Source organism: Phallusia mammillata, chromosome 2 (assembly GCF_965637545.1).
Source record: "Phallusia mammillata chromosome 2, kaPhaMamm4.hap1.1, whole genome shotgun sequence".
NCBI classification, from domain to species: domain Eukaryota; kingdom Metazoa; phylum Chordata; class Ascidiacea; order Phlebobranchia; family Ascidiidae; genus Phallusia; species Phallusia mammillata.
In genome coordinates this window covers 15,407,055-15,433,278 of record NC_137253.1, presented here as the reverse complement: position 1 = coordinate 15,433,278, position 26,224 = coordinate 15,407,055, and the positions used below count along the sequence as shown (strand labels likewise).

Below are 26,224 nucleotides of genomic sequence, written 5' to 3'. Positions count from 1 at the left end.
ATGTCAGTAGAACCTGAACCCTTGAAGTTTTTGAGTTTAGCATGAAATAAAAACTTTAAAAAAAAACTTAAAAAAACGCCAATGTCAGCAATTTAAACGATAGTCAATTGTTGGTTAAAGATAGTTTCATAGTAATATAAAACAAATAAAAAGTTTAATTTGTGAACAAAAAATATCGAAAACATTTTTTTGTGGAAGAAAACTGTGACGCCCCTAACGTGACCAATAGGCATCTTTTGTGCAGTCATGTGTGATTATTGACCTCTAAACTCCACGACGTCACATGTAGTGTTTGCAAGTGTGCCTCCAAGTTTTGTGCAGAAATTTGAGTTTTAGATTGTTGCTTTGGTTGGAATCTCAATACGCCCTATCCCACACAAAATTAAGATTTTAGGCAAGAAAGAGTAATTATTAGATCAGTTTGAGCATAGACATTTTGTACCAAGTGTTTTCTTGCTGAAAATAATATTCTTTAAGTCTATTTCTTAGGTTATAAATATATTTAAATAAAGTTTGATTGCTTTTGAAATATACACATCACAAATTCACAATGCTTCAAGCTAATCAATTATCAAAGGTATGTTTTTTGGCAAATGGACCATTATAAGAATGTATTTATTGTTTATTAACCTGTGTTATTGTTTTTGTAGATTTTAAAGTTATCTTCGAGTGGACTTAGATATTCTTCAACAGCAGTAAGTTTCCGTTTTAATATTTGTCACAAAAAATTATCAGCAAAAATGAAATTTGATTGAGTTTTTTGCAGACCACAAAGTTGTTTATTGATGGAAAGTTTATTGAATCAAAAACAGACAGATGGATTGATCTTCATAACCCGGTGGGGTATTGGTTTAAATTGTTTATTACAGCAGTGTCATTTTTGCAGTATATTTGATTTGTATCTCCTTTTAGGCTACAAATGAGATCATTACAAGGGTACCTGAAGCTACCATGGATGAAATGAATGCAGCAGTTGCATCAGCAAAGAGAGCATTTAAACCATGGTCTGAATCTTCAGTATTACACAGACAACAAATCATGTTTAAATACCAACAGCTGATCAAGGATAACATGGTGGATATTTGGTTTTTCTTCAATTTGAAGACAATTGTAACACTTCAATTTTTTTAATTAGAAAGAGCTTGCCAATCTGATTACAAAAGAACAAGGAAAGACTCTGCCTGATGCTGAAGGAGATGTTTTACGTGGATTGCGTATGTACCACTGCTTTAAATACCTTGTTGTCCAGTGGTGTCAAATTGTTTTTTATGTATTTCAAAGTATAATCACAAGAAAAATATATTTGCACGAACTAAACATTTTTGAAAAAATGTCCCTTGTTATAATATATAGCAATACTTGACAGTTAAATTATAATTTGCAGAGGTTGTGGAACATTGTTGCAGCATCACTTCCTTAAATCTTGGTGAAACCATGCCTTCTGTTGCCAAGGACATGGACACAATGACGTTTCGCTACCCACTTGGTGTTTGTGCTGGGATAACTCCATTTAATTTCCCAGCCATGATTCCGCTATGGGTAAACACTTCAATGCCAATTTTCAAATATATTTTTTTTATACTTCACAAATGTAAAAATATTTTTACATAGAAATGAGGTCCAAACAAAAGAATTTTTTGTAGATGTTTCCAATGGCCATGGTTTGTGGAAACACCTATGTTTTGAAACCATCAGAACGTGATCCAGGTGCAACAATGCTTTTGGCACAGCTAGCTCAAGATGCTGGTATACCTGATGGCAGTTTAAATATAATTCATGGGGCTCATGATGGTAAGTGCTAAGATCACCTGAAAAATTGTTGTTGAATACTTTCCGATTTTTAGAGCATTGCAAGCAGTAACTATTTGTGAGTTTTAGTGGTTACCCTGTAATTGAAATTTTGTTTTATTTAACATCAGCATAACCATTTTTTATGCTCAAAGTGAATGACAGTGTTTGGATAACACTTTAACATTTTCTGCAGCTGTTAACCTTGTTTGTGATCATCCTGACATAAGAGCAGTGTCTTTTGTTGGTTCAAACCAGGCTGGGGAATATATTTATGAACGAGCATCCAAAACAGGCAAACGTGTCCAATCCAACATGGGTGCAAAGAACCATGGAATTATTATGCCGGATGCTGCTAAAGTGAGTAATCAAAAACAAAGTAGACATAAGGTTAATTTTTGTAGACTTTATTTAACCAGGAAGGCATTTGTGTGCTGACCTGGGTGCAATACTTCCCATTTGCTGTTTGATGGTGACCAGTGTATCCAGGAAGTCCTTGGCCTTGTTAAACAGTAGAATTGTATTGTGTTTTTTTACCAAACAACATGGTGTGAGGAAGTTGGATTTTTGAAGTTGGTCTTTGAAAGTTAAAATACACAATAACTATTGGTATAATATAATTATGGGTCCTTTGCCCTGAAGGGGTCACATTTTGATTTTACTCAATTTGTTTTTATATTTTCTTCTTTTTTTTCTCCCCTGAAGTGTGTTCAATCACTTTTGTCACAAAACATTTATTAAATTTGAATAAAAGAGACTATACCTACTTTTCACAGTAGATATAGTCATGTTGTGCCATCTGTTTCGTTTGAAAGCCCCAGTTTAACCCGCTGAAGCCCTAATATTTACCCACTTGTCCCCAAAGTGTAAAGCAATGTTTTTACGCTGCAGTCCACAAATGAAAAGTTTCTGTGGTGTGATAGTTGTAAAGACAACAAAACATGTGTTTTTGATTAAATTGCTTCACGTAGTAATTTTCGCAGATAAATAGTGTCATAGCACCAGAAGCATAAACCGTTGTTGCTCAAATTGCCTCTAGTGGTAAAAAATTTAAACAATGGCTGATTGGGACAAAATTTTACAGGACTGTTTGTTGGGTAATTATGTAAACATATGTTTTTGTCCGTATTTTTTTTTCTTTTTTCTGTCTAACGCTGGCTTGTGAGACCCGTTTGATCAAGAAAAAGTGCTTTAAATTTATTGAAATTTGGACATATGTTAGATATTAATCCAAACTTGGTCCACCTGAAGTTTGACCCCAAATTACCCAGCGGTTCACCCACAGGCCCCCGAAACGTAAAATTTTTAACGCTGGTTTGTAACGCTCGTTTGGTCAAGAAAAAGTGCTTTAAATTTATTGAAATTTGGACACATGTTAGATATTAATCCAAACTTGGTCCACCTGAAGTTTGACCCCGATTGACCCAGCGGTTCACCCACAGGCCCCCGAAATGTACATTTTTTAACGCTGGTTTGGTAAAGTTAGTTATCAATCTGAACTTGATTCTCTAGAAGTTTGACCCCGAATGACCCAGCGGTTCACCCTCAGGCCCCCGACGTAAATGTGTCTAACGCCCGTTTGGTCAAGAAAGACACTGTAGGCAGAAGTACCAAGAGAGTAACTCACTGGTTTACGATAGCGGGAGGGCTCAGCTTGACATCGGACAAACGTTTTACGAGACGTCGTTTCGGTGATTAGAAATCAGCTGTTGTGCACAGCAATGCTATGTCATTTTATTAAGTTATCACTCACGTTTTTAGTTTTGGCGAAGGTTTTACACCTATGACGTGATTTAAACCTAATAACCGTGCTTCGGTTTTGTATATGTCAAGCAAAACTTTGTTAATCGAAGTAAAGATGAAAAAGTTAACTTGTCTTTTTTGCCAAATAAATGTTTTTTTAAATGCTCGTTGTCAGGTTGGCCGCCGCATGATCACGGGTTACTTAAGGTCAACTAGTAGGTATTACAAACACAGTTCAGACCTTTCTTTCGTCATAACGTAGCGTTTTTTTGACAATCAATTTAGGAGTCAATACTCATGTATAAATTAGGCTTAACAGTATTGTTGAACACCAAGGACGGCGTGCTATTGAAAATGGTGTCAAAAGTCAAACAGTCGTTTGGCGTGTGCACACTGAGAGGTTACTACAGGTCAATGGTACTTGTTTTGCGAAACAAAGTTAAATGAAAAACAATTTGTTATGTATACACTTGTAGCAAATTGCTTTTTAATTTAAAGTGTCTGTAACACAACTGTTACAGCTTTCTAAAAAAAAATGTGTTCAAAATCCGACCTTGGACGACAATATCTGGGTCAAAGCAAGAGATTAGATTAAAGTATTTGTTACGTTTTTTAATGTTTTTGTAATTACATGACAATAAGAGTGCAAAAAGAATACGAACAATTTTTTTTTGTTGGGTTAATGCTTCCTAAAAATTTGTCCTTAAGAATCTAAAAATCACCGCAACATTTGTTTACTGTAAATCTGCACAAACGCGCGTGTGGGGACCCATTTGTTTTTGTTTACAAAAACAATCATATGTGTAGATCAAATGATGTGTATAGTAAATTGGTAAATATCGTATAGAATATATAAAATGGAAGTATATCAGAAAGCCACTCTTCTAGTTTTGGTTTGGTGTTTTATTATTTTGAGTGTAGATCCCCATCAGTTATCCCGCTAGCGCCCTAAAAAAGATGTCCAAATTGGATGAAAACAGTTTGTTCTTTGCATAGCATGGTTATTAAACACAGTATCGATCACTGTGTTTGACCTTACAACAACAAACACACTTATGGTTTTTTTTAAATGCTTTATTTACAACTTCACACCTGGGGACTCACAAATTTGTATCTGCAGAAACATACTAAGTTTGACTAATGGGAACCTTGAAAAAATGGGCATAGGGAATATATCAATGTTTGAAACAGGTCCTAGTGCAATGGCAGAATGTGCCAAGCCACCCTTCTAGTTTACCTTTGTGATGTCTTTCGTGACAGAAACATAAAGTTCTGTTATGTGACATAAAGCTGTTGTATGTTCATACAATTTCTCTTCTATTGTAGGAAAACACTTTGAACCAGCTGGTTGGTGCTGCATTTGGTGCAGCAGGGCAACGCTGCATGGCATTATCTACAGTTGTATTTGTGGGTGACTCTAAGGAATGGATTAAAGATATAAAAGAGAGAGCTGAAAAGCTTGTTGTCAATGAAGGTATATGACATCCTGGTATTAGTTGTTATCTGATCTGAATGCAGAATTTCACTTATGTGAAGCTGTTTTTAGGTTTGGCTTGCTGTTTAAACAAATTATGAAATATGATTTTTGTATTGTTGAACCACTGCCACGGCAAACTGTCAAAGTGCATGACAATTGTCAACAGGCAACAGTAAACTTGATTTTGATTTTATTTGTAAGAAAGCAATCTTGCACATAACATTTCTTATTATTTTCTGACTTTCATAATAGTTTTTTCTTTTTCTATTCTGTTAAGTGTGCCACGAACTAGTTCCAACACCAGTGAACTAATTGATTTGCATCGTAGTTTACAATTTGTAAAAATTGGGTGTTCATTGCTGATAGGTTGTTAACCGAACGATATTCAAAATATTGTAAATATACTCCTGTTTCAGTTTATTTGTGTAAATTATGAACATGGATCAAAACAAATCATCATGTTATGCTAAACAATTTCCACTAAGCTGTTATTAAAGCGATGCATACTTAATAGAAAGCTGGTAAACGAAATAATGATCCCCAAGTAATGTTATGAGTTAACATAGGTTGAAATGAAAAATTGCCACTCAAGTCAAAAAATGTGTAAAAATATAAATCCGATTTCAAAAATCTGTGTTATGGCTTTGTTTAGCATTGGCCTTACTATCTAGCTTTTTGTGAATTTTAAAAACTTTTGTTTATAACCCTGAAGTTGGCCAACCTCAGCTGTACAGGATTCTTGCAAGCCTCAATCTTAAACTTTCACATGATTGTATTCATATTTTTTTAGTTAATTACTTGTCTGTTGTAATGAAAATTGCCAAACAAGTTTGCCAACATGCATGGAGGTGCAAGAAAATCATAATTTTATCGTTTGTACTCAAATCAAATTTTGTTGTTGCCATAACATTTTAAAAATTAACTTAAACGGAAGATGGATTTCTGTATATGTTTGTAAATCTAGATATCTTTTAGGAACAACACCTGGTGCTGATCTTGGTCCGGTCATTTCCCCACAAGCCAAGGAGAGAATTTGTGATCTGATTCAAAGTGGTGTGGATGAAGGAGCTACCTTGCTGCTTGATGGTCGTAATGTTGATGTGAAAGGGTATGACAAAGGCAACTTTGTGGGACCGACCATTATCACCAATGTAAAAGTAAGTTGAATTCATGCATTTGCATCAATTTGCTTTAGGGGCCACATATTGTTTTCGTCCAGATGTTTTTTCTATTTTGTATTTTACAGAGCTTTCTTCCAACTGTTTGTTCAAGAAAGAGTAGTGCAAACTTTTATCTAACTTTTTTGATGGTTTTTCCCCAATTTTTATCCTTCTACCCCAAAGCACTTGTTTTTAGGTTAACTAGTCTTTTAGGTCAGAAGTACAAGCAGTAATGTCTGAACTTTTAAACAGTTGTTTATATGGTGTTCCTTGTTTATTATTAAAAGGTCAGCCCAGTATCTACAGGCCCGAATATGTGTAAATACAGTATTGTGCTCTTGCTAGACACCCTATCAGATGCGATGGGAACGATTAGTGTGTACAGAATATGTGTAAATTACAGAATTGGTGTGACAGAATTTAAATGCATTTCTTACTTCTTTTTCAATTTGTATTGATTACACACTTTATTAACATTACCTATTTGCACATACTTGTGTGTGGAACCCCGTACATGATGTTTGTGCAAACTGACTTGCCTGCAAGTAAAAATGTGTTATTGCGTTGTATTAAGTTTTTCTTCAAAATGCAGACACTATCCATTTAAACATAACATGAAAATTTTATAAAACTAATTGCACATTTTAATCTTAACGTTCCTTTTTATTGCATTGCAAAGCCCAACATGAAGTGCTACACAGAGGAAATATTCGGGCCTGTTCTGGTGGTGCTGGAAGCTGAAACCTTGGATGATGCTATCAACATTACCAACTCCAACCCCTATGGAAATGGAACAGCTATCTTTACAAGAAGTGGGGCGACTGCTCGCAAGTTTATCAATGAAATTGGTGAGTTAATGACGATTATGCAGTAATCTAGTTTCAAACTACCAGGAATGCCATGTGTTTTGTAGATGTTGGAAATGTTGGTGTTAATGTCCCAATTCCAGTGCCTTTGCCAATGTTTTCATTCACGGGAACCCGGGCATCATTTCGGGGAGACACTCATTTCTATGGAAAACAGGTAAATTTCTATGGAACTGTTTTGTTTTTTGTTGAAGAGTCCTGTGTTCACATTTCCACTCATAATTGAGACATTTACTGATTATTTACAAATTCTTGTCAACGCTTCTGTACTGAAATATATTACTATTGTGGGTGTAAAATACCAAAATTTATAATGATAAAAACTTACATTTTATTTAGGTATTGGTATTTTTTTTTATTTAAATCAATATATTTTTCTGAAGAAAAGCTGTTTCTTAATATTCACTGGAAACAGATTTTCGAATTACAATGAATTAAACAATTGCTCTTTCGTTTTTAGGGAATTCAGTTCTACACCCAACTAAAAACAGTCACCCAACTGTGGCGAGAAGAAGATGTTGATCATTCCAGAGCTGCTGTTTCCATGCCTGTGATGCGCTGATTAATGGGCATGTTATTACCGCCATGCCATGCTTTTGCTTTTACGTGAAAGATGCAAATAAGCGTTTTAAACTTTAATCGTGTTTTTTCACAATTTTACATGCTTTTCAAATATCTCTATATTCATGACATACAATCATGCATTGCATAAAATATAAAAACACTTACCTATTGCGGATCTCAGAATCTTCGCAAATTTTACACAAATGTATTATTAACTGAAAACTTTTGAAATATGTATGGTGTTTACTTAAATACAAGGCAATCGATTGGGAATGTGTTGCAACTGATGGCAAAACACTGGAGCCTTGGGCGCCAGCAAAAAAATTGCCAGGGGAGGCAAATTTTAAAATATACATGCTTACTTTTATAGGTTACTACATTAAGAAATTGCGCACGTGGCAGCAAACGTTTAAACCAGGGGTGTCCAACTCGAACACACCGCCGTGCCAATTTTGGTTTCAAAATATGCTCGCGTGCCAACCTTTGGTACTTTTTCCAAACCATGTCTTAACGGCACGGGCTCAATCCGAATATTTGGCCAATATGTAGAACCTATTAAATGGTCAGAAAAAAATGTCGTCAAGTGCGAGTAAACTTGTTTATTATTCTCCAGAAACATTTTATTCTGTTTATGCGTCACAAGATACAAATACTTTGCAGGGGGCAGTGGAGTACTTTGTGTAACGCCAAAAACTTATGCACATAATATAAGTTGACTTCAATAAAACGATTTGCCATGTTACATGGATTGGTCGTTTGTCGTTTCTGTATTTGTCTCACCATAGATTACTTACTGATCTCACACTTCGGCCACAGTGTAGCAAAGCTTGGTTTATTACGTCACAATTGATCAATGGGCTAACCAGATTTGGTAAACTATAGACAAGGTTAACCAGATTGTACAAGCGAGCGTTGCTGTTCGCCACAATGATATTATGAATCATTTTTGAATTGGTACAAGAACCCTAGGGTTCCCTGATGTAGATTGCGTATTTTGGAGGAGCCCATCATCCCATCCATCCCAACCCAAATTAACCTGAACCCGTATGACAAGCGGTTCGACTCCCTGATTTTAACGTTGTTTATCACAAATATCGTGAGAACACAAAAAATATTTATGTACAGAACATCTCGTAGGCCAACGGACAAAATATTTAAAAAAAAAATGTTGGAAAAAAAGGCTAGGGCAAACTTGTGTTGGGTTGCAGGCGAGTTGTAATTTGGGTGGTAGAGCTACTAACACTGGAATCTGGCTGGCCCCTGGTTGAAATTTGTTCGATAGGTGGCGCAACGGAGCATATGCGTTTATGGTGCTGACTCAGCAATTTAGGTTTATGGCACCACACCATACACCTGTCATCTTATCAAACCCCAAAAGATTTTTGACCGTGCACTGTTATTTTTGTCACGCCCTATAAGTGCTATATCGTGTATTCTTTAGTCTGCTGTTTTGAAAAAATCTCAAAATATTAAACAGACTGCATTTTTTCTGGTTCAGTTCTGGTTCGGGTTCAACGTCAAACAAAATATGGGGTTCAACTCCGGTTCGGGTTTTAGAAAATCGTAATTAGCGGTTCGGGTTCGGTTGAGGTTTAATGAAATTAACCGCTGAAACCGGTTCGCGGGTTCGGGTTCAGTTCCGGTTCGACTCCCTGGTTAAAATAACGCCCGTGAGATTTTGTAAACAGGACCAGATGCGGTCATTTGTGGTAGTTAGTGGGTTTTGCGGGTAGGTTGTTATGGTAACGTAACATTCAGTATCGGATGAGAGCATAACATAACTAGCCAAAACATCAAGATTTTTTGTGCCACATTCTGCTGACAAAGTACTGATAATGCACATAACGAAGTCAAAATAAGTTATGTTTATTTCTGTTTACTTTCCGCAGTAGAAGAGGGGGCAAACGTATATTAAACGCAATCACTCTGTATGCAGAGTAATATCTATAGATATTTACAAGAGTTAACATACGGTTTCATTAGACTAAGTTAGTTTTTTTTCTTAGTGTAAGATTGTGTTGTTGTATATGGGTGGCATAATAAGCTTTGATATACGACGAATGTATACAAAAATTATTGAAGCTGTTTAAATCATAGTAATTTGTATTTCCAAAGTACTGAAGAAATAGAATAACCATTAGGATAAAATTAAAATCATATTTATTCATTAGGTATGTTTACTGCATGTCTTGTGCTATTTTTATTACCTGAAGTGATTTTAGTCATTTGAAATATAGAATTTTTTATTAAATTTGTCTGTCGACTGTCGGAAGTGTTTTGAGATATGAATACATTCAAACAATGTTTCTCTATTTTTCTGTTGCAATACGTTTTTGACATACTTTTTAAATTTCAGTTCTTTTTGATAAAATTAATGGACTAAAGCAAAATGCCCAAAAAGGGAAAAGGAAAGAAGGGAAAAAAGGGAGGAAAAGGGAAAGGAAAGGGAGGGTGAGTTGGCAGTCCTGTTTTGTAACCTACAGTTATTGAAAAATTTAGGCTTTTTTGATGCATTGCTATCTAATATTTTTATTTTTAGCAAAAAAGGGAAGAAGTCTGGAAAGTCCTCAAAATTAGATAGAGATGTAGAGCTATCAATGGCTCTTGCCAATGCCAAACTTTGGAGCAGTAGGTTAGATGTGACTGAAAAGTCCAGAGCTGAATACAGGTATTTCTACACTAACAACTAACACTTCATGGAACTTGTATTTAATTCATTCTGAATGGCAGAAAATCATGTTTATTGTTTATGTTGAAAAAAATACCATATAACAAGCTGTTTTTATTGAAATTTAATTATTTGTGATTGGTTTAGAGCAGGGCAACCTTTTAGGCGAAGCATGCCAATTTACTTGTTATTTCCATGTATTAATGACCTCACGTGCCAACGTTTTTCTAAATAGTGGTTCGTGCCAGCTGATATCAATAATACAGAGAAAGCAAAGCATTTTGTGCATGTAAGGATGAATTTAAGACAATAACATGATAAAACCTGATAACAAGCAGTTTAGCAGGTTTAATTGTTACTTCAATATAAACACGCAAATCGGTAACGTGCCATGAAAAACCACCTCGCGTGCCAAGGGTTGCCGACCCCTGGTTTAGAGTTTAAACTGATCAAAGCAACTTTCCCAATTTTATTTACAGCAACACAAAGGTTGTGTCTCGTAGAAGTAATATGTATTACTTAATCCAATCTCGTATATGTTTTTTTGAACCTTTATTCTAAGCAATTGTCAAAAAACAAACCATTTTCTATTTATTGCAATTGTAAAACATCTTAACAGTTAAGCATACACACATATCTTGGTAAATGTTTTATTGATAGTAATTGTACAAGTAGAAGTTGATTTCAAATCAATTAAAAGGACAAGAATAAAAAAAATATTTGTTTGTGCAGAGAAACATGCAAGCGAATGGCCAATGAAAATGAAAGGCTGCATGACAATCTTTTTCAAACTGAAAAAGATACAATTGAAGTGGTCACATTTCTTAAGAAAGGCGACATGGAAAAGGATGAACAGGTATTGACCTTGTCTGTATACAAAAATGAATTATAGATTCAAGTGTTTGCTGTGTTTTTTTAGATTCTGCAGTTGCAACAAGACATGCTTGACCTAAAGAAACAGACTCGGAAGGAAAAAGAAGACATTGTAAGCAACTTGCTTTAGTGTCTTAGATATATTTTGATTTCCTTTATTAGATGGCAGATTTTGGTTCCCAAGTCTCAGAATTGGAAGGACGTCTGGAACAAAGAACTGGTGAAGTGAAACTGATGCAATCTGAGTTGAAGTTAGTAAAGGAGTTCCGTCGAAAAAGAGCACAAATGCAAGCAGAATTAGATGAAATTCGTGAAAGTTTGTATGTTGCCAATCGTGAACACAAAGACACACTCCAAAAGATGGAACATAAGGTAAATAATTAGAAATGCTAATTAAAAAACAGTCTTAATACTCACACATTGAAAGCTTTAATTATATCAATTTCTCAAATTTCTTCTTGTTTATTTGCTTGAAATGAGCAATTTCAACATCATTTTGGTTAAGCAGCACAGTACCATTGCAGCAGTATTACCTCATTCGCATTTGCTTTCTGACAAACTGCTTACAAGTCATGTTTTTTATTTTATTATGATTAGAATGTTTCATAACTAATTGATATTAAATCTCTATTTTACCCAGTTTTTCGAAGAGAAATTGCGACTTGAACGTGAGGCTAGTCAGAAAATTGCTGAGCTTGCTGAAAGGGCACATACAGAAGCAATTGCAAATCTAGATGAAACAACTCGTTCTGTGTACAAAGAAAACATACGGCTCAATGAAGCATTGAGTTATCATGTCAAGGTAACCTTTAGGTGGAATTTTACTATTAATCCAAGTTTAAGCCAATGCACAAATTTTATTTGTTATGTTTGATGTATAGTCTGTATAATCTTTGAAGTGAAGTTACAGCAAGCAACTGTTAGATTTACTAAACATTTGAACTGATAAACTGATATATTTACTAAAAAAAACACTTGTATCTACGATACTGTTGATCCCAGATTAAACACTTTTTTAATGCTTGTCACCTTGTATTTTCAGGAAAGTCAAACTCTTCAGAGTCGATGTGAGCATTTAACTGAAGAGGTTGAAAGTTTGCGTGCTGAAAAAGAACTTAATGAGGCTACAATGAAACAAAAAGTGACAGAAGGAAAACGTCACAAAAAAGACATTCGAGAACTAAAAGATAAAGTAGAAGAGTTGGAAAAGGCCTTAAGTAGCATGGTAAGTATGTACAAAAGATTTTAACAAGGTATTGCGATGTTGTATTTGAACGTGGAATACGAATGTTGGTACTGCTCAAACACGTTTCTGTCGTCTGCGTTTACATATTACCACGTGTAATTTCCCAACCCGCGTAATCTTAACTACTCAATAAGTGCTATTGATAGTATTTTGTTCGGTTACTTAAAAATTAAAAATTTACCACAAAAGTCATTAACTAAAAATACACACCAAAATGTGGGTATACAACATCATATTTACTGGTACTGCTGCCACATGTTGAAACGTTGTGATTTTATGCGAAAATATTGGGTTGTATTTTATTGCTGAAATAGAACATGTGTTAAAACTGTTTCATTCGTTCATAATTTTTGTAAAGAGAAAATGTTAAACTGTTTCTTTTGTTACTTTTTAGGTTCACGAGTTTCGCGAAGAGAAACAAATTGTGGAACACCGAGCACGAGTCGAGACTGCAGCGAGCGAGGGAGAGATTAAGAGACTTCAGCGAATGTTGGAAATGAAAGACAATGAAATGAACAAAGTATGGCGATTATATACTAAACATTATGTGACAGACATTTGGTGCAAATTAGTGATGTTAGAAAGTTTTGGTTGATCGAAATATTTTATCTGAATTTCACGTTGTGACCACGATTCGGCGACAGACATGTGTAAGAAATGTGAATCTACATCACTGCATATCAAACATAACTTATTTTGTAAAATCAGGTAATACAGAATATTTATTTGTACGAAATCAGTGAGATAAATTATACAACTAACTGAATAAAACCAAATAAATTCAATAGGGATTGTTTCTGCTTAACTTTTTTTCTGCTTTGGAGTATCATTCTCATGTATATATTGCATTAACATTAACAACATAAGGGACTTGTCAAAACATCATTTTACCATTACAGTAAAGTAATTCGTATTGACCAAATTTTAATATTTAGGTGAAAAAAATCGCAAAGAACATTGTAGACCAGCGAACGACGCTTGAAATATTCTTCCTTGATGCCTTGGAAAAAGTACGAACCGAAATTGCACTAAATCGGTAAGTTGAAACATACATAAGTATTGAAGGGCTTTTTTTATCAAAAATGTAAACTCTTTTTATCAGGGCTCAGTATGTCCAGGCAGCGCAGGCAGCATACCAGCGTAAGATGTTGGCAGCTCACGCCGGACAAGCAGAATTCCCTAAAATTCGAACTTTTCAACGAACAGAGCAAAGCACAAACAGCGTCTATGCTGATCTCAGCGAAGCCGAAAATTGGTTGGTCTCATTTAGTTTTCCAATTTTTTAGAGAAGTGGCCAACTTACGCAATACATTTCATTCTTCTACTTTTTTTAACATTGGGGCGAGATTTATGGTCGTTTATTTTGGGTTGTTGTTTTTTGACAAAAAAGATAAAACGGCTTGTCTAACAACTGCTTTGCTGTATTGACAAAAAAGCTTTAGCACGATGGTTAATTTCTTGTAAATAATAACAAAGGGAAGTATTGCACGCTATTAGCCTGTGTTGTTACTCTGTGATTTGTGCATGAAGGAAAAATCTCGGCAACAAAGTTGATGTTCGTGATTTAACCTGGGAACAGAAGGAAAAAGTTCTTCGTCTTCTTTTCGCTAAGATGAACGGGGTTAAGGGTGCTAACAAGATGCCGAGAAACCCACATTCTGCCCCTCATCCCAAACTCAGCATCACTAATCCACCGCTTGGGTAAGCGTTTTTATTATTTAACATGTTTTTCAAATCTCAGCACTTTATTCTACAAACATGGATAAAAACTTAGTTGACCTCAGGTTGTAGCAATTCAATAATCTTTTTCACTTTTTTCAAGTCCTGCGAACGCAATCGAAGGCCCGAAGGAAAAGAACACGAGCGAAGAATCGACAACCTTCATAACACAACCACAAGAGACTGCGTCAGTGTCTCTCCCTTCAATACCTGCCACGTAAACTTCAGCGGTTATCGCATATATTTCGCACTTGTTTTGTTTCAGAAATTTTGTCAAATATATATCTATACTGTTTCTACAATGATTTGTGCTTTATTCGACACATAAGATTTGTTTTACCCAAGACCTTAAAGCATGTTGGTTAGTTAAGATGAACATAAATTCAATTCAGGGATCAGCTTTGAAGCGTCTGTGCTGACCAGCAATCATGGCACGCCCAAATATATAAACCGTAGTGTACGTCAGGTATATTGAATGCGTAATAACGTAGCAGCCACGACTGGAGCCTTTATTTCTGGGACTCGCGGTCAACCCACTATAAGCTAAAGTCGAGTTACAACCCAGCTAACACACAACGTAGTTTCGACGTTCGGGACCAATTTTTTTGAACAAAGTAAATGTTGTGGGAATGTTTGCCAACGAACGTCAACAAATCACGTCTTGCTACAGTTTTTGTTACGTAATACATGACGTTGAAGATTGGTAAAACCTAACGTCAGACAAAAACATTTATACAACCTTTCCAGACGTGGTTTAAAACGTGGAAAAAATGTTTTTAGTTGACGTTACAAGAAAACCTGTCTGCAACTTTATTTGACGTAATTTTGAACGTTTTATTTACGTTTATTCTTAACGTTGTATCAAACTGCAATACAACTATGTTAAAACGTCATACGTAACGTAGAATTCACGTTTGTCTCTGACGTCAAATTTAACTTGTGTACAACCATTTTCGACGTCACCTCAAACGTTTTATTAACGTTGTTTAGTAACGTTGCAACAAACTGCAATACAACTATGCTAAAACGTTATACGTGACGTAGAATTCACGTTTATATCTGACGTCAAATTTAACCAGTTTACAACCGTTTTCGACGTCATTTCAAACGTTTTATTAACGTTGTTTAGTAACGTTGCAACAAACTGCAATACAACTATGTTAAAACGTCATACGTAACGTAGACTTCACGTTTGTCTCTGACGTCAAATTTAACTTGTGTACAACCATTTTCGACGTCACCTCAAACGTGTTATTAACGTTGTTTAGTAACGTTGCAACAAACTGCAATACAACTATGTTAAAACGTCATACTTGACGTAGAATTCACGTTTGTCACTGACGTCAAATTTAACCAGTTTACAACCGTTTTCGACGTCATTTCAAACGTTTTATTAACGTTGTGTAGTACCGTTGCAACAAACTGCAATACGACTATGTTAAAACGTCATGCGTGACGTAGAACTCACGTTTGTTACTGACGTCAAATTTAACCAGTTTACAATCGTTTTGGACGTCATTTAAAACGTTTTATTAACGTTGTGTAGTAACGTTGCAACAAACTGCAATACAACTATGTTAAAACGTCATACGTGACGTAAAATTCACGTTTGTCACTGACGTCACATTTAACTTGTGTACAACCGTTTTCGACGTCATTTCAAACGTTTTATTAACGTTGTTCAGTAACGTTGCAACAAACTGCAATACAACAATTTTAAAACGTCATGCGTGACGTAGAATTCACGTTTATCTCTGACGTCAAATGTAACCAGTTTACAACCGTTTTCGACGTCATTTCAAACGTTTTATTAACGTTGTTTAGTAACGTTGCAACAAACTGCAATACAACAATTTTAAAACGTCATGCGTGACGTAGAATTCACGTTTGTTACTGACGTCAAATTTAACCAGTTTACAACCGTTTTCGACGTCATTTCAAACGTTTTATTAAGGTTGTTTAGTAACGTTGCAACAAACTGCAATACAACTATGTTAAAATGTCATACGTGACGTAGAATTCACGTTTGTCACTGACGTCAAATTTAACCTGTGTACAACCGTTTTGTACGTCAGTGGTAACGTTTTATTGCCGTTATATGACAAGTAAACTAATGTTGCAATGTTATGAAACGTCACTTCAAATTGCAGGTTTCTACAATTGATTTTCCGTGTCCTTTTTAACTTTTTTACCGCTTTTCTTTTTCGAAAATGTATAAATTATTGCGCCACAGGTCGTTACATAACATTTGAAAATCCGTCATACAGGTTTGATTTTGGGCGCGGTGATCAGTTTAAAAGTGTTTTCAAACCGCTCTTATATGAGCTCTGATGAGAAAGCTTGTATAGTCTTTAATTAATTTTTAGTGCGATAATTACTTGACTGATTGATTTTTCTTTTAAACACATGTGCAAATCGTGAAGACATACATCGCAACATTCAAATTCAAAATATTCGCGCACATTTTGAATTTTGGCGCGCAGGGACGGACTTTGAAATTTCAAAACCCGCCGTTATGGATGTACTTTGTTCAAAAGGTGTAGAGGCGTTGTCCGTGTTGTGGACTTCAGAAATCCATAATGCGTGTTAGTCAGTAAAACTTTGATATATTTTCCTTATTTATTCCCACGATTAATGCAGTTCGAGTGTGAGTATAAGTTATTCCAGAGCTGTTAGTTTTTGCGCCTAGTTTGACAGGACTGTAGGCCTGAATTGCCTGAAGTTGAACTATTTTGGAGATGTCTGTCTGTTGTTGTATTATTCAGATAGGTATGTTTTAAATAAGAATGTGATTATTGTGTTTGCTGGGCACCAGTTGAATGTTGAACTTTAGTTTACAGTAATATGTTGCAGTGTTATTCATTTTTCAAGTAAAGAAATTAAATATTTTACCTGCTATTTCAATGGTTTGGATATGTTTACTTAGAAAGTCACCGTTGTGCTATTTGTGAAAAAGTAAGCTAAAGCTGTTCTAGAAAGCAGGCTATATAATGTTTACATTATGTTAAAAGTTGCCAACTGAAATTACTTAGTTTAATACTAAAATTATAGATTGTATTTGACATACACTTATACTTAATTAGGTCATGTACCATCATAATTAATAAATCATTTTTATCTACAATTGCAGTTTTAATATTCATTACAGAGTTTATCTAAACCTGTGTGAATTTGTCATAAAACTACTTTGTGCTGAAGACACACATACTTGTCATTTTGGTCATCGGAAAGAAAAATTTAAAATAATTGAAAAGTATCTTTACGGCCCTGCAACACCTACAGATGGATCAGTTCAGTTTTATGTAAGTTTTAATTAGCCAATAGTTGTATATGTGTTTAGCCTAAATGATACAGAATGCAATGTATGTTGTAATATGCAAAAAATACCCTACATGCTGTTCTTCTCTTTATGCATGAGAATAAATATGTTAGAAATGATCATTATCTAATGCTGGTCATGTATATCAAGGATTTTGCTGCTGTTTGCAAATTCATTCTGTCATATAGTAAAACAAAGTGTAGCGCAATGAATGAGTAGTTGCAGATAGTTTTTTTAATTTGCTATTTTAGTTGTTGGAATTGAGGCACTTTTGCTTTCCAAAAATAGAAATATTTTTTTATATTTACCAGTTACTTGTGTTTTTGTTTTTTAGCCAACAAGTTACACATTTTGGAGTGATGCTGAAGAAAAAAGGAAACTTGTGACAATGCAAAATCTGTCTAAAATCCCCAATCTAGTGGCAACTAAGAACTAGAGGCTTATGACTGCAAGCAAACTGAAGACGAAATCTTTTAATAAATCCTAGTAAGTTTTAAACTAATTTATGTGTAGTTCTTTTGTGCAAATCTCACTCTAAAGCCAAAATCTGTGTTACATTGCTGCACGAACATTGCAATTACAACAGTGCTTGTGATTTTTAGGTATACTCTTGGCAAACATGGAAGGTCGTTTCCTTGCGATATTCTCTGGAAAATGACAAAAATTATTGGAACAAACAAAGGAAAGCAAAAGGTATACTTGCAGAAGTTTGTGTAACAAAACCTTATTGAGTTTGTACACAGTATTTACATTTGACTTTTTTGTATTTTAGTCTGGTGTTCAAAGCAAAACACTGGATTCCTGAAGCACCAGAAGAGATAAACCTAAACTAGTCTGAATACAAAGTAAGTTTATTAACAGTACAAATTTAATTTTATTGTGGCCCTAAGACTGACCAAGCTCTGGCCCTATTTGCTTGATTTAGTATGCTGGAGTGTTGAAATATGAAGCAGTGTACAGTGTGGAATGTTGGTTGTTTGTCCTTAAAAGGTCTTTTGGCAGAAAATTTTTAAAACAATTAAATAACACCTGCTACCCAAACCTTTAATAGATAAGGTTTTGTTTTTGTTTGTTTACCTTACAACAATTGACACACCATCCTCAAAATGGGTCAAATGATTGTCTAGCTGCCTGAATACCACATTTACAAGTCAAATATTAATACCTTTGCATAGAAATTGTTATAAATGTGAAAGTTGTATCTGTAACCTCATGTTGTTCTTTACTCACAAAATTGACATATGCTGCAATAAATTATACCTGAAGGACTAATCTCATCGACAATTTGATTTGCAGAGTGGAAGCGCGGAAATCTTTGTCAACATCCTTGACTTCAGATGTAAGAAGTAAAGATTGGTTTTTAAAGGCAGAGATTGCCATGGACTTTGATTTAGAATTTTTCTATATTTTACTGGCACTATTTGAAATGTTTAATTGTTTCTGCTATAATTGTGTTGTATTATGAACAAGCCATGTCAAACAGATATTATCAGGCAATGTTTTAGCACAATGCAATGAAAACCTTAATAGTATTTACAAACTCTTACATATTTGTCTATCGAGTCATACATATTTGTCTATCGTTCAATGAATGCCATACTTTTTCGCCGTTTTTTTGCTGTTTACTGCTAACCCTTCTTGATTCTGTACTACTGTGATTTTTCACCATCAATATTATATTCCTACTTTAATTCCTTGGCATGTTTATTTGTTAGCGTTAATAGTTAGAAAGCTGCAAACGTTTTAAACATTGTAATTAAAAGTGCAAACATGTCAACACGTAATTAGGATCGGCGTTGTTAGGTGTCGTACTCATGTTTATTTGTGCGTATTATTGACATAAATTACCACGTCATATATACATCGTATGGAATAGACACTCTTACGTAAAAATGACGTCATGAGTTACGTCATACAAATGTAATTTTGAACGTTCGTTATTACGTTTGGTTTAACGCATATTTGACGTAATTCAACAACGTCATGGAGACGCGTTTTAATGAGGTCGTATTGACGTTTAACTAGACGTGCAACAAACGTCATGACAAAACGTTGTTTACAACGTCCGATCTACGTTTTCTGGAGTCGACATTTTTACGTAAAAATAACGTTGCAAATTTACGTTTTAAGAACGTAATTTACAACGTTCGTAGTTACGTTTACTGAACGTAAGGTTTATGTTATGCACAACGTAGTTTCCAACGTCTTATCTACGTATTCTGGAGTCGACACTTTTACGTAAAAGTGACGTTTTGTCGCAACGTCCTATCGACCAAACTTGACCAAAAATCTACGTCAAGCCGACGTCAAATTGTTAGCTGGGAAGCACTGTTGCCTGCCTCGTACGCTGTCAGCTTTGTGGTAGGGGATGGCCAGTTCGACCGTTAGTCCGTTAAAGATGAATATGAATTCAATACTGGGATCATGTTGGTTATGATTAACCTGTCGCCTTTACCTACACAATTTAATCAAGTGGTATGTGTGTTCATTATGAGTGTAGGGAGGTTATACTTTCTTTAGACTATAAGGGTTAGCAGTTGGTCAAGATCACCAGTCATTAAATCAAGTTCCAACCAAAACTCATTAGATTTTTGACGGCGCCGACATAGGATCGATTGTCGATCACTGGTCACCACTGTTCATCTTCTAACGGCGTCGTCTCCCCAGGGATAGGTTTCATCTTCGTCACTTCAAGACTCTGCAGTGTCCCGAATGCAAGAGAAAAACTCATTGTTCGTTGAACGTCATTAGTTTTCGAATGGACCTTGTAGAAGCAAGATCATAGGAATGTTGGTTGCGTGTTGATTGAAGCCATCTTTTTAACACAGTGCCGAAAAATAGGATATTTGCACATGGCTGACAGGGTTTTCTTTGCCGGTTCAGATAGCATTATCAGTATGTTATGTGATGTACTAAAGAAGGCTAGGAGCTACCAGGTATGCTTGATAAGTGGAAATGGCGTTATGAAATGTTTTTTTACACGATAAAATATAAAAACTACAAAGAACGTCAGTGACTTGTTACGTAAGAAAATGATATTTTGTGAAAATGTGGCTTGCTATACGTAGCCTACCGTCGATTTAAGTTTTTGCAAAAAACAATAGGCTACATTTATTTTTGTCCGAAATTGCTGTTTTGTCTATTACAGTAAACTTTTGACATGCGTTGATGTATTCATTATTTTTTTTTCGCTTTTCAGCCGTACATTCTCTTGGTGGGAGCCTTTGCATCTTTTCTCATGTTAATTGTGGCACTATTTACCGATCATTGGCTTAATCTGCAAGCTGTTTGGGCCATCAAACCTCATTCTGGCGAATTACTGGGCAGTAAAACCATGGAAAATACAACCGAAGTCGTACAACGTGAAAAGAGATCATTTTCTGGTCTGTGGAGATTATGTTGCGGAGACGGTAAATACAGGGATTTTGAACTGAAATATCAACTTACTTAAAAGCTGACTTTAAAAATTTATATTACATAACTGTTTCACTAAACTAACATCAAACTGAAAAATTATTTCACGAAGTACCACGAAAAAAAATCCATGCATCAAAATATGCAACTGAATTAAATAAGAATGTCAGACATGTTTATGGTCATAAAAACTAAATTCTTCGCCTTATAGGATTTGTGGTAAAGCTACAACACTATAACTATACCTCAAGTCAGACAAATAAATACCGGTAAATGGCGCAAAGATCTGAATTAATAAACTAGGATCAGACAGGTAGGCTATAGAGTTGCGAACTAATTTAGTAAGTTTTGGTAATGAACTAATTGCCAAAGTTGGTTTTATTAGAATGTTTATTTATAAACTTGTTGGTTTTAGTGGATTGCTCAGGAATTTGTAGGACGTTGGCGATGTCACAAAATTCGGATGCTACAGCCGCTACGTCATCCCTTTACGTCATCGGTGGGTTTATTTTTAGAAAATAGCAAATACATGCGACAGACCTAGGAATTTAACAACGATTTATTTGTTGGTTCATAGCTTGTACCTATAAAATAAACTTAAATACCTTAGGCACGAAAATCTTCATAATTAAATCAACATATTTTTAGGTATTTTACGGAAGACCAACATATTTCCCGTGGTTAGCGTGATGTTGGCGTTTAGCGGTGCTGTGTTTGTGGGGGCTGGAATGATCTGGATTGCGAAGAAGCACGTTTTCTCGTTGGCGGGAGGAGTAAACTTGGTTGTGTCCGGTAAGTAACAGTGGGGATTTCTCCCTTCTATATCCACAAGTATTGTACACCAAAACAATAAACACGAAAACAAATAATCTAGCAGATTTTGTTTACAAGCCCCGTTCATCTGTCTCCTGGCAAATATCACATTATCGATTTTGGATATTGCCCTGCGCACAAGGGACTATTTTAATAAGAATTTGTGCACCGCTGGCGCCCTCCTCATATGTTTACCTGTTTTGGTTCACATGGGTATAGTTCAAAGGTTTTACTGTTATTATTATTTTTAATTAAACTCTAGCCCAGGGGTGGGCAACCTACGGCCCGCGAGCAACTTTGGAGCGGCCCGCGACTCGTATTTTATTTTAATCGGCCAGACCGAATGTGTGTGTAAAATCCCATTTTTGTACCAAAGAGTTGTTGCATTGAACGTTGATAGTTATTAGTTGATTACTAAGAATAAGTATTGTTACATACAATGACAAAATTGTTGTGTGTTTGACTTTGCCTAGCAGTGCTATGTTATTGCATGACCATCGTTGCGGCCAGCCGCGGCAATATATCATTACTTTTTGGCCCGCGCATGCAAAAAGGTTGCCCACCTTTGCTCTAGCCCAGTGGTTCCCAACCTTTTTTTGACGCGACCCAAATACTCATCAAAATTTTGTTTAGTGGTTTCTCTCGACCCATGGACATGCTATTTTAGTTGTATCTTTGCCTGTAAATTTGGAAAGCTTGTTGAAAATTACTACGCAGGTTTAGCAAATCAAATAACGAACAAATAGTGTTGTTTTTTCGACCAAACATTTCCATTTAGCCTGAACTTGGAGCTGAATCGAAGAATTGTTAGCCAGACAACGCTCAACTGTGAGCTAACACATCACTTTATGACGTCACAAACAGTTTTAACCATTACCACGACAAATTGTGACAAAATTATTGTTATTGTGGCAACAATTTACAGCCTTGGGAAATATATATAAAAAACGCTACAAGGCGAAATCAAGTAGATGCTCTTATTCGCACTAAAACAAGCGACCCAACAGAATGTTCAGGCGACCCAACTTTGGGTCGCGACCCATAGGTTGGGAAACACTGCTCTAGCCTATTCTCCCAAAAATGTTTTTTGCATTGTCGCTAAAAAATCCGTTACTGTTTACAACTATTAAAGCAAAGAACACGGTCTGTCTCAAATGTTTACAATATCCGAGCCTCAAATAGATAACAGCCAAAGTGAAAATGTATAGATAAAGTTATTTCATTCTACATGACATACATTTGCAAACTCGTACGAACCATATCAATACTTTGATCCGTACCAAACAATTATAATGTCAAAAAATCATTTGTATTGAAAAGCCGTTTTAGGTAACTTCATTTTGCAAACTCGTAAGTTTATTCGCGCGAAAATAGAGAAAAACATTGTAATTTTTTATTACAACCATGATAAGGGTTTATTACAACCATGATACGATACAAGGTAACAGAAGTTGATTAGTCAAAAAATAAAAAAATAAAAATATGTAATCAATTAAAAAAAACATGTTGTCGAAGGCCACCTTGATTTTGCAGATTAAGTCAAATCTGAAATGTTTTATTATCTAGAAAGTTTTTATTTTCCTGTCTTTGAAACCTTTTTATTAATCATCGCAGGTCTTACCAATGTGCTTGGAATTATCATCTTCATTTCAAGCAACGACAAATTAAGCAAGCGAAGTTCCTCAGGAACCGAATATGGTTGGTCGTTCTACTGCGCAGGGCTTGCTTTTGTTCTGACAGAAATACTGGGAGTGGTCATTATCCAAGAGCTTGTCAAAGACGTAGGTAGTAGGCTACTAATTAGCTGTGGCTGTTTTTCGGAAATCGATGTAACTTTTCGAAGTTGTTTAGATACGGATTTAAAAAATTGATTGCAACATGTTTTTTTTGCATATTTTAACAACGTAAAAGGTAAATTAAGAGTCACGTTAGCTTCATTCGTAAAAATGTTTGTTCTCACGTAGAGGTGGAAGTCTTACTAATTATTTAAGGAAAATCTACGCCGCAGGTGGAAAGGTCAAACGAGGACTCAAACGAGAAGTCTGAAAGCGGCTCCAATATTGAAGAAGGAGTTTCACGATGTGACTCTTTCAACAACCGCCGCAAGAGTGTGTCCATGCCCCCAAGTATGAATCTGCGAAGAAGGTGTGTTTTATGTCCCCAATGTTTGTAGCATCATGTTGTTCTTATGTTACATCTTTAAAACGAGTAATTTAAATGACAGTGTGAGGAAAAAGTCAAGGGCGTCGCTCAGCATAAGTGGAAACGATTTGAACATTCGCGGAAATTTGCTTTCCAGAGAAAACTCTGCTGAAATTGCATGGTAAGAAAAACTATGTATGTGCAATGTTTTGGACACTAAAATCATTTTTATAAATTTGTATGCAATATACGATTTTGTTAGGCCGTTGTTTTGTTTGATTTCTGTTGAATCAAGTACATATTTTAGTGCAGCTGAACCTGTCATGGGACTTCCTTGCTCTGATAGTGGATACAACGGAGCGTCGTCATTTAACCTCAAGCTTCCAGATTGTGCGAAACACGATAATCACCTGCAAATTTATGCAAGCTCAGATTCTGATCATGATGACATCGATGATTATGACGATAATCACGGTATCGATCTTAATCAGTTAAAGTCATCAAATATGTCCAGGGGGGCAAGTAAATCAACACAAAGGTCAGCTGGTATTGACGTGAAGGGAGTGAGAAAACTGAGGTCCAAAATCCCCCCAATTATTTCTTGCAAGTCCATTCACTCACCAACTTTGGATTATCAAGGTTCTGTTTTTTCGACAAACCACACTCAATCGACGATATCGTTTCCACCTCCGCTCGAGTTCCAAAATGAAAAACGTAGTTCAGCTCGTGGTGCAGTCGACTCTGCACAATCAGAAGCTCTCACCATGGCGTCGATATCAAGCAAGCGGGGACAAACAAAACCGTATGCAAACGGCGTGCACAAAAAAAGATTCGTTAGACCTGAAACTATAAATGTGATGTCTAAGGAACAAAAACACCAAAGTAAGATTGCTTATATTATGATGCATTTAATGCCTTCAAACTATTGACATCATATACTTTTGCGCTAACCATTAAATGTGCGACATCATAACAAAAACCGGGTTATGTTAACAGAAACGAATATTTCAAATCGGTGGTCGACAACTTTAAAAAATCATATTTTTAAGGATCTGCTTCCGTTTACAAAAGCCCGTTTCAATACTTTCTAAAACAACAAGTTTTTTTGCATAAAAGCACAACGGGATTGCCATAGTAAAATATGAAACACCGCCAAGTTGCTAGCAAATTGTATGACCAATTTGGTCAAAAATCAATCAACCTTATTGACCGTCCTCACAAATTACGATATAATGGTCTGACCTAATTTTAATAAAAATCATTTGTACTTGCAGAAGACCCTATCAATTACCAATTTTTCCGCAAGCACCACCAGTACGAGCAATCTTCATTTGATTCTAACCAAACATTATCAGCAGACCAGGCGTATGAAAGCGGAAAATTAAGAGACAAAAAAGTTCCTGAAAGCAAAGTGCATGAACGACGGACGCCAACTGTCTCAACAAAATCTCCTTTATCAATCTCGAGTGCACGTTGCTTGCGCGGACGCAAAACTCAGGAATCGCACACAAGTATTAACGATTCGCCGATCGTCAAAGCTTTTCGATCACAGATTTTTAGCAAACAAAACTGGATCAAGTCACGTGGCCTGGAGAGAGGGCAATCACGTGACAGCGATGAGATGGAGTTGAGGAGCATCGACCAAATCACCGACAGTGGATACCGAAGTGCTGGACATTCAACTGAGGCGATAACGGTCAACTCTTTACCTCGTATCAGTCGCAGCCGAAGCACGCTTCCTGATGGTCGAATACAAGTGACACGGTATGAGAACGAAACACACAAACCACGCACTTTACCTGGTATGGCTGTAATCCAAAATCTGCCGTCAAGCCCGTTACATAGGAACGTGAGAATACCTACGTTTATGTCTTCCAACAGCTCATTTATACGGGCAATTCGCCGATCGTCCTCGACGAGTTTTCTTCAGGAAACCGGATCAGAGCAAAATGTTGCAAACAACCGATTTGCAGAACTTGGAACTAGTGGTTCCAACATATGGCCCGGGACTGGCCCCATTACCGCTCTTTGAGTACCATACACGGCATTGTCTCATAACTGACTGAATTTTCGGCAAAAATGCTATAGCATTCACTGTAGTGGTCAAAGGCAGGGGAAACGATGTGGTTGAAGGGACCAAGATGGAACTTGTACTATTGCGTGCATTCGTCTTGTTTGTGTGCACATGCATGGTGAACTTAAATACTTGTTTATTTTAATAAGGAGTGGCTGATCATACTTCGTCAGATTTTAGTTGCTGTTTTTTGCACTGGTGGATGGTTGTAAATGCACAACTGAAAATACTCGGCACTTCGGAAATTTGTGTGCACGTAATATGCACAATAAAACTTGTTTTGTAATGGTTTTTAAAACACAAGCTTTGATGTTTACGTCTAACTAACTGTAGGCGTGTAATATAAATATGTCACTCA

At 35.8% G+C, this 26,224-nt stretch overlaps 3 protein-coding genes and 1 long non-coding RNA gene across 4 annotated transcripts; all 4 read left to right on the top strand.

The window, feature by feature from the left end:
* Positions 1-473: 473 nt before the first annotated feature.
* Positions 474-7,871, top strand: LOC145212767 (methylmalonate-semialdehyde/malonate-semialdehyde dehydrogenase [acylating], mitochondrial-like). Its single transcript, XM_080081017.1, has 13 exons — positions 474-577; positions 651-695; positions 767-838; positions 913-1,074; positions 1,136-1,214; positions 1,385-1,539; positions 1,644-1,791; positions 1,985-2,148; positions 4,858-5,005; positions 5,984-6,165; positions 6,848-7,016; positions 7,082-7,191; positions 7,495-7,871. The coding sequence occupies exons 1-13, from the start codon at positions 551-553 to the stop codon at positions 7,594-7,596; spliced, it is 1,563 nt and encodes a 520-aa protein (XP_079937143.1). The 5' UTR covers positions 474-550; the 3' UTR covers positions 7,597-7,871.
* Positions 7,872-9,945: 2,074 nt separating this feature from the next.
* LOC145212766 (basal body-orientation factor 1-like) lies at positions 9,946-14,399 on the top strand. Its single transcript, XM_080081016.1, has 12 exons — positions 9,946-10,049; positions 10,138-10,266; positions 10,999-11,122; positions 11,186-11,251; positions 11,302-11,511; positions 11,780-11,941; positions 12,182-12,364; positions 12,780-12,905; positions 13,321-13,421; positions 13,488-13,640; positions 13,916-14,086; positions 14,208-14,399. The coding sequence occupies exons 1-12, from the start codon at positions 9,988-9,990 to the stop codon at positions 14,323-14,325; spliced, it is 1,605 nt and encodes a 534-aa protein (XP_079937142.1). The 5' UTR covers positions 9,946-9,987; the 3' UTR covers positions 14,326-14,399.
* Positions 14,400-16,389: 1,990 nt separating this feature from the next.
* Positions 16,390-19,280, top strand: LOC145212791 (uncharacterized). Its single transcript, XR_013856785.1, has 5 exons — positions 16,390-17,406; positions 17,758-17,909; positions 18,026-18,116; positions 18,196-18,268; positions 18,720-19,280. It is a non-coding gene; the product is annotated as an uncharacterized LOC145212791 (long non-coding RNA).
* Positions 19,281-20,145: 865 nt separating this feature from the next.
* On the top strand, positions 20,146-26,202 carry LOC145212761 (uncharacterized). The gene is made up of 9 exons (XM_080081009.1): positions 20,146-20,359; positions 20,623-20,833; positions 21,253-21,336; positions 21,486-21,629; positions 23,265-23,431; positions 23,659-23,795; positions 23,875-23,973; positions 24,100-24,674; positions 25,067-26,202. The coding sequence occupies exons 1-9, from the start codon at positions 20,276-20,278 to the stop codon at positions 25,822-25,824; spliced, it is 2,259 nt and encodes a 752-aa protein (XP_079937135.1). The 5' UTR covers positions 20,146-20,275; the 3' UTR covers positions 25,825-26,202.
* Positions 26,203-26,224: the final 22 nt, after the last annotated feature.

Bases quoted from the DNA above. Each gene is read 5' to 3' on its own strand.
- LOC145212766 (XM_080081016.1), top strand. From the start codon at position 9,988: ATGCCCAAAAAGGGAAAAGGAAAGAAGGGAAAAAAGGGAGGAAAAGGG. The intron at 11,252-11,301 runs GTAAGCAACTTG...TTCCTTTATTAG, and splicing joins GGAAGGAAAAAGAAGACATT to ATGGCAGATTTTGGTTCCCA. The intron at 12,906-13,320 runs GTATGGCGATTA...TTTAATATTTAG, and splicing joins AAGACAATGAAATGAACAAA to GTGAAAAAAATCGCAAAGAA.
- LOC145212767 (XM_080081017.1), top strand. From the start codon at position 551: ATGCTTCAAGCTAATCAATTATCAAAG. The intron at 696-766 runs GTAAGTTTCCGT...AGTTTTTTGCAG, and splicing joins TTAGATATTCTTCAACAGCA to ACCACAAAGTTGTTTATTGA. The intron at 7,017-7,081 runs GTGAGTTAATGA...TGTGTTTTGTAG, and splicing joins CAAGTTTATCAATGAAATTG to ATGTTGGAAATGTTGGTGTT.
- LOC145212761 (XM_080081009.1), top strand. From the start codon at position 20,276: ATGGCTGACAGGGTTTTCTTTGCCGGTTCAGATAGCATTATCAGTATG. The intron at 20,834-21,252 runs GTAAATACAGGG...TGTTGGTTTTAG, and splicing joins GAGATTATGTTGCGGAGACG to TGGATTGCTCAGGAATTTGT. The intron at 23,432-23,658 runs GTAGGTAGTAGG...TCTACGCCGCAG, and splicing joins TCCAAGAGCTTGTCAAAGAC to GTGGAAAGGTCAAACGAGGA.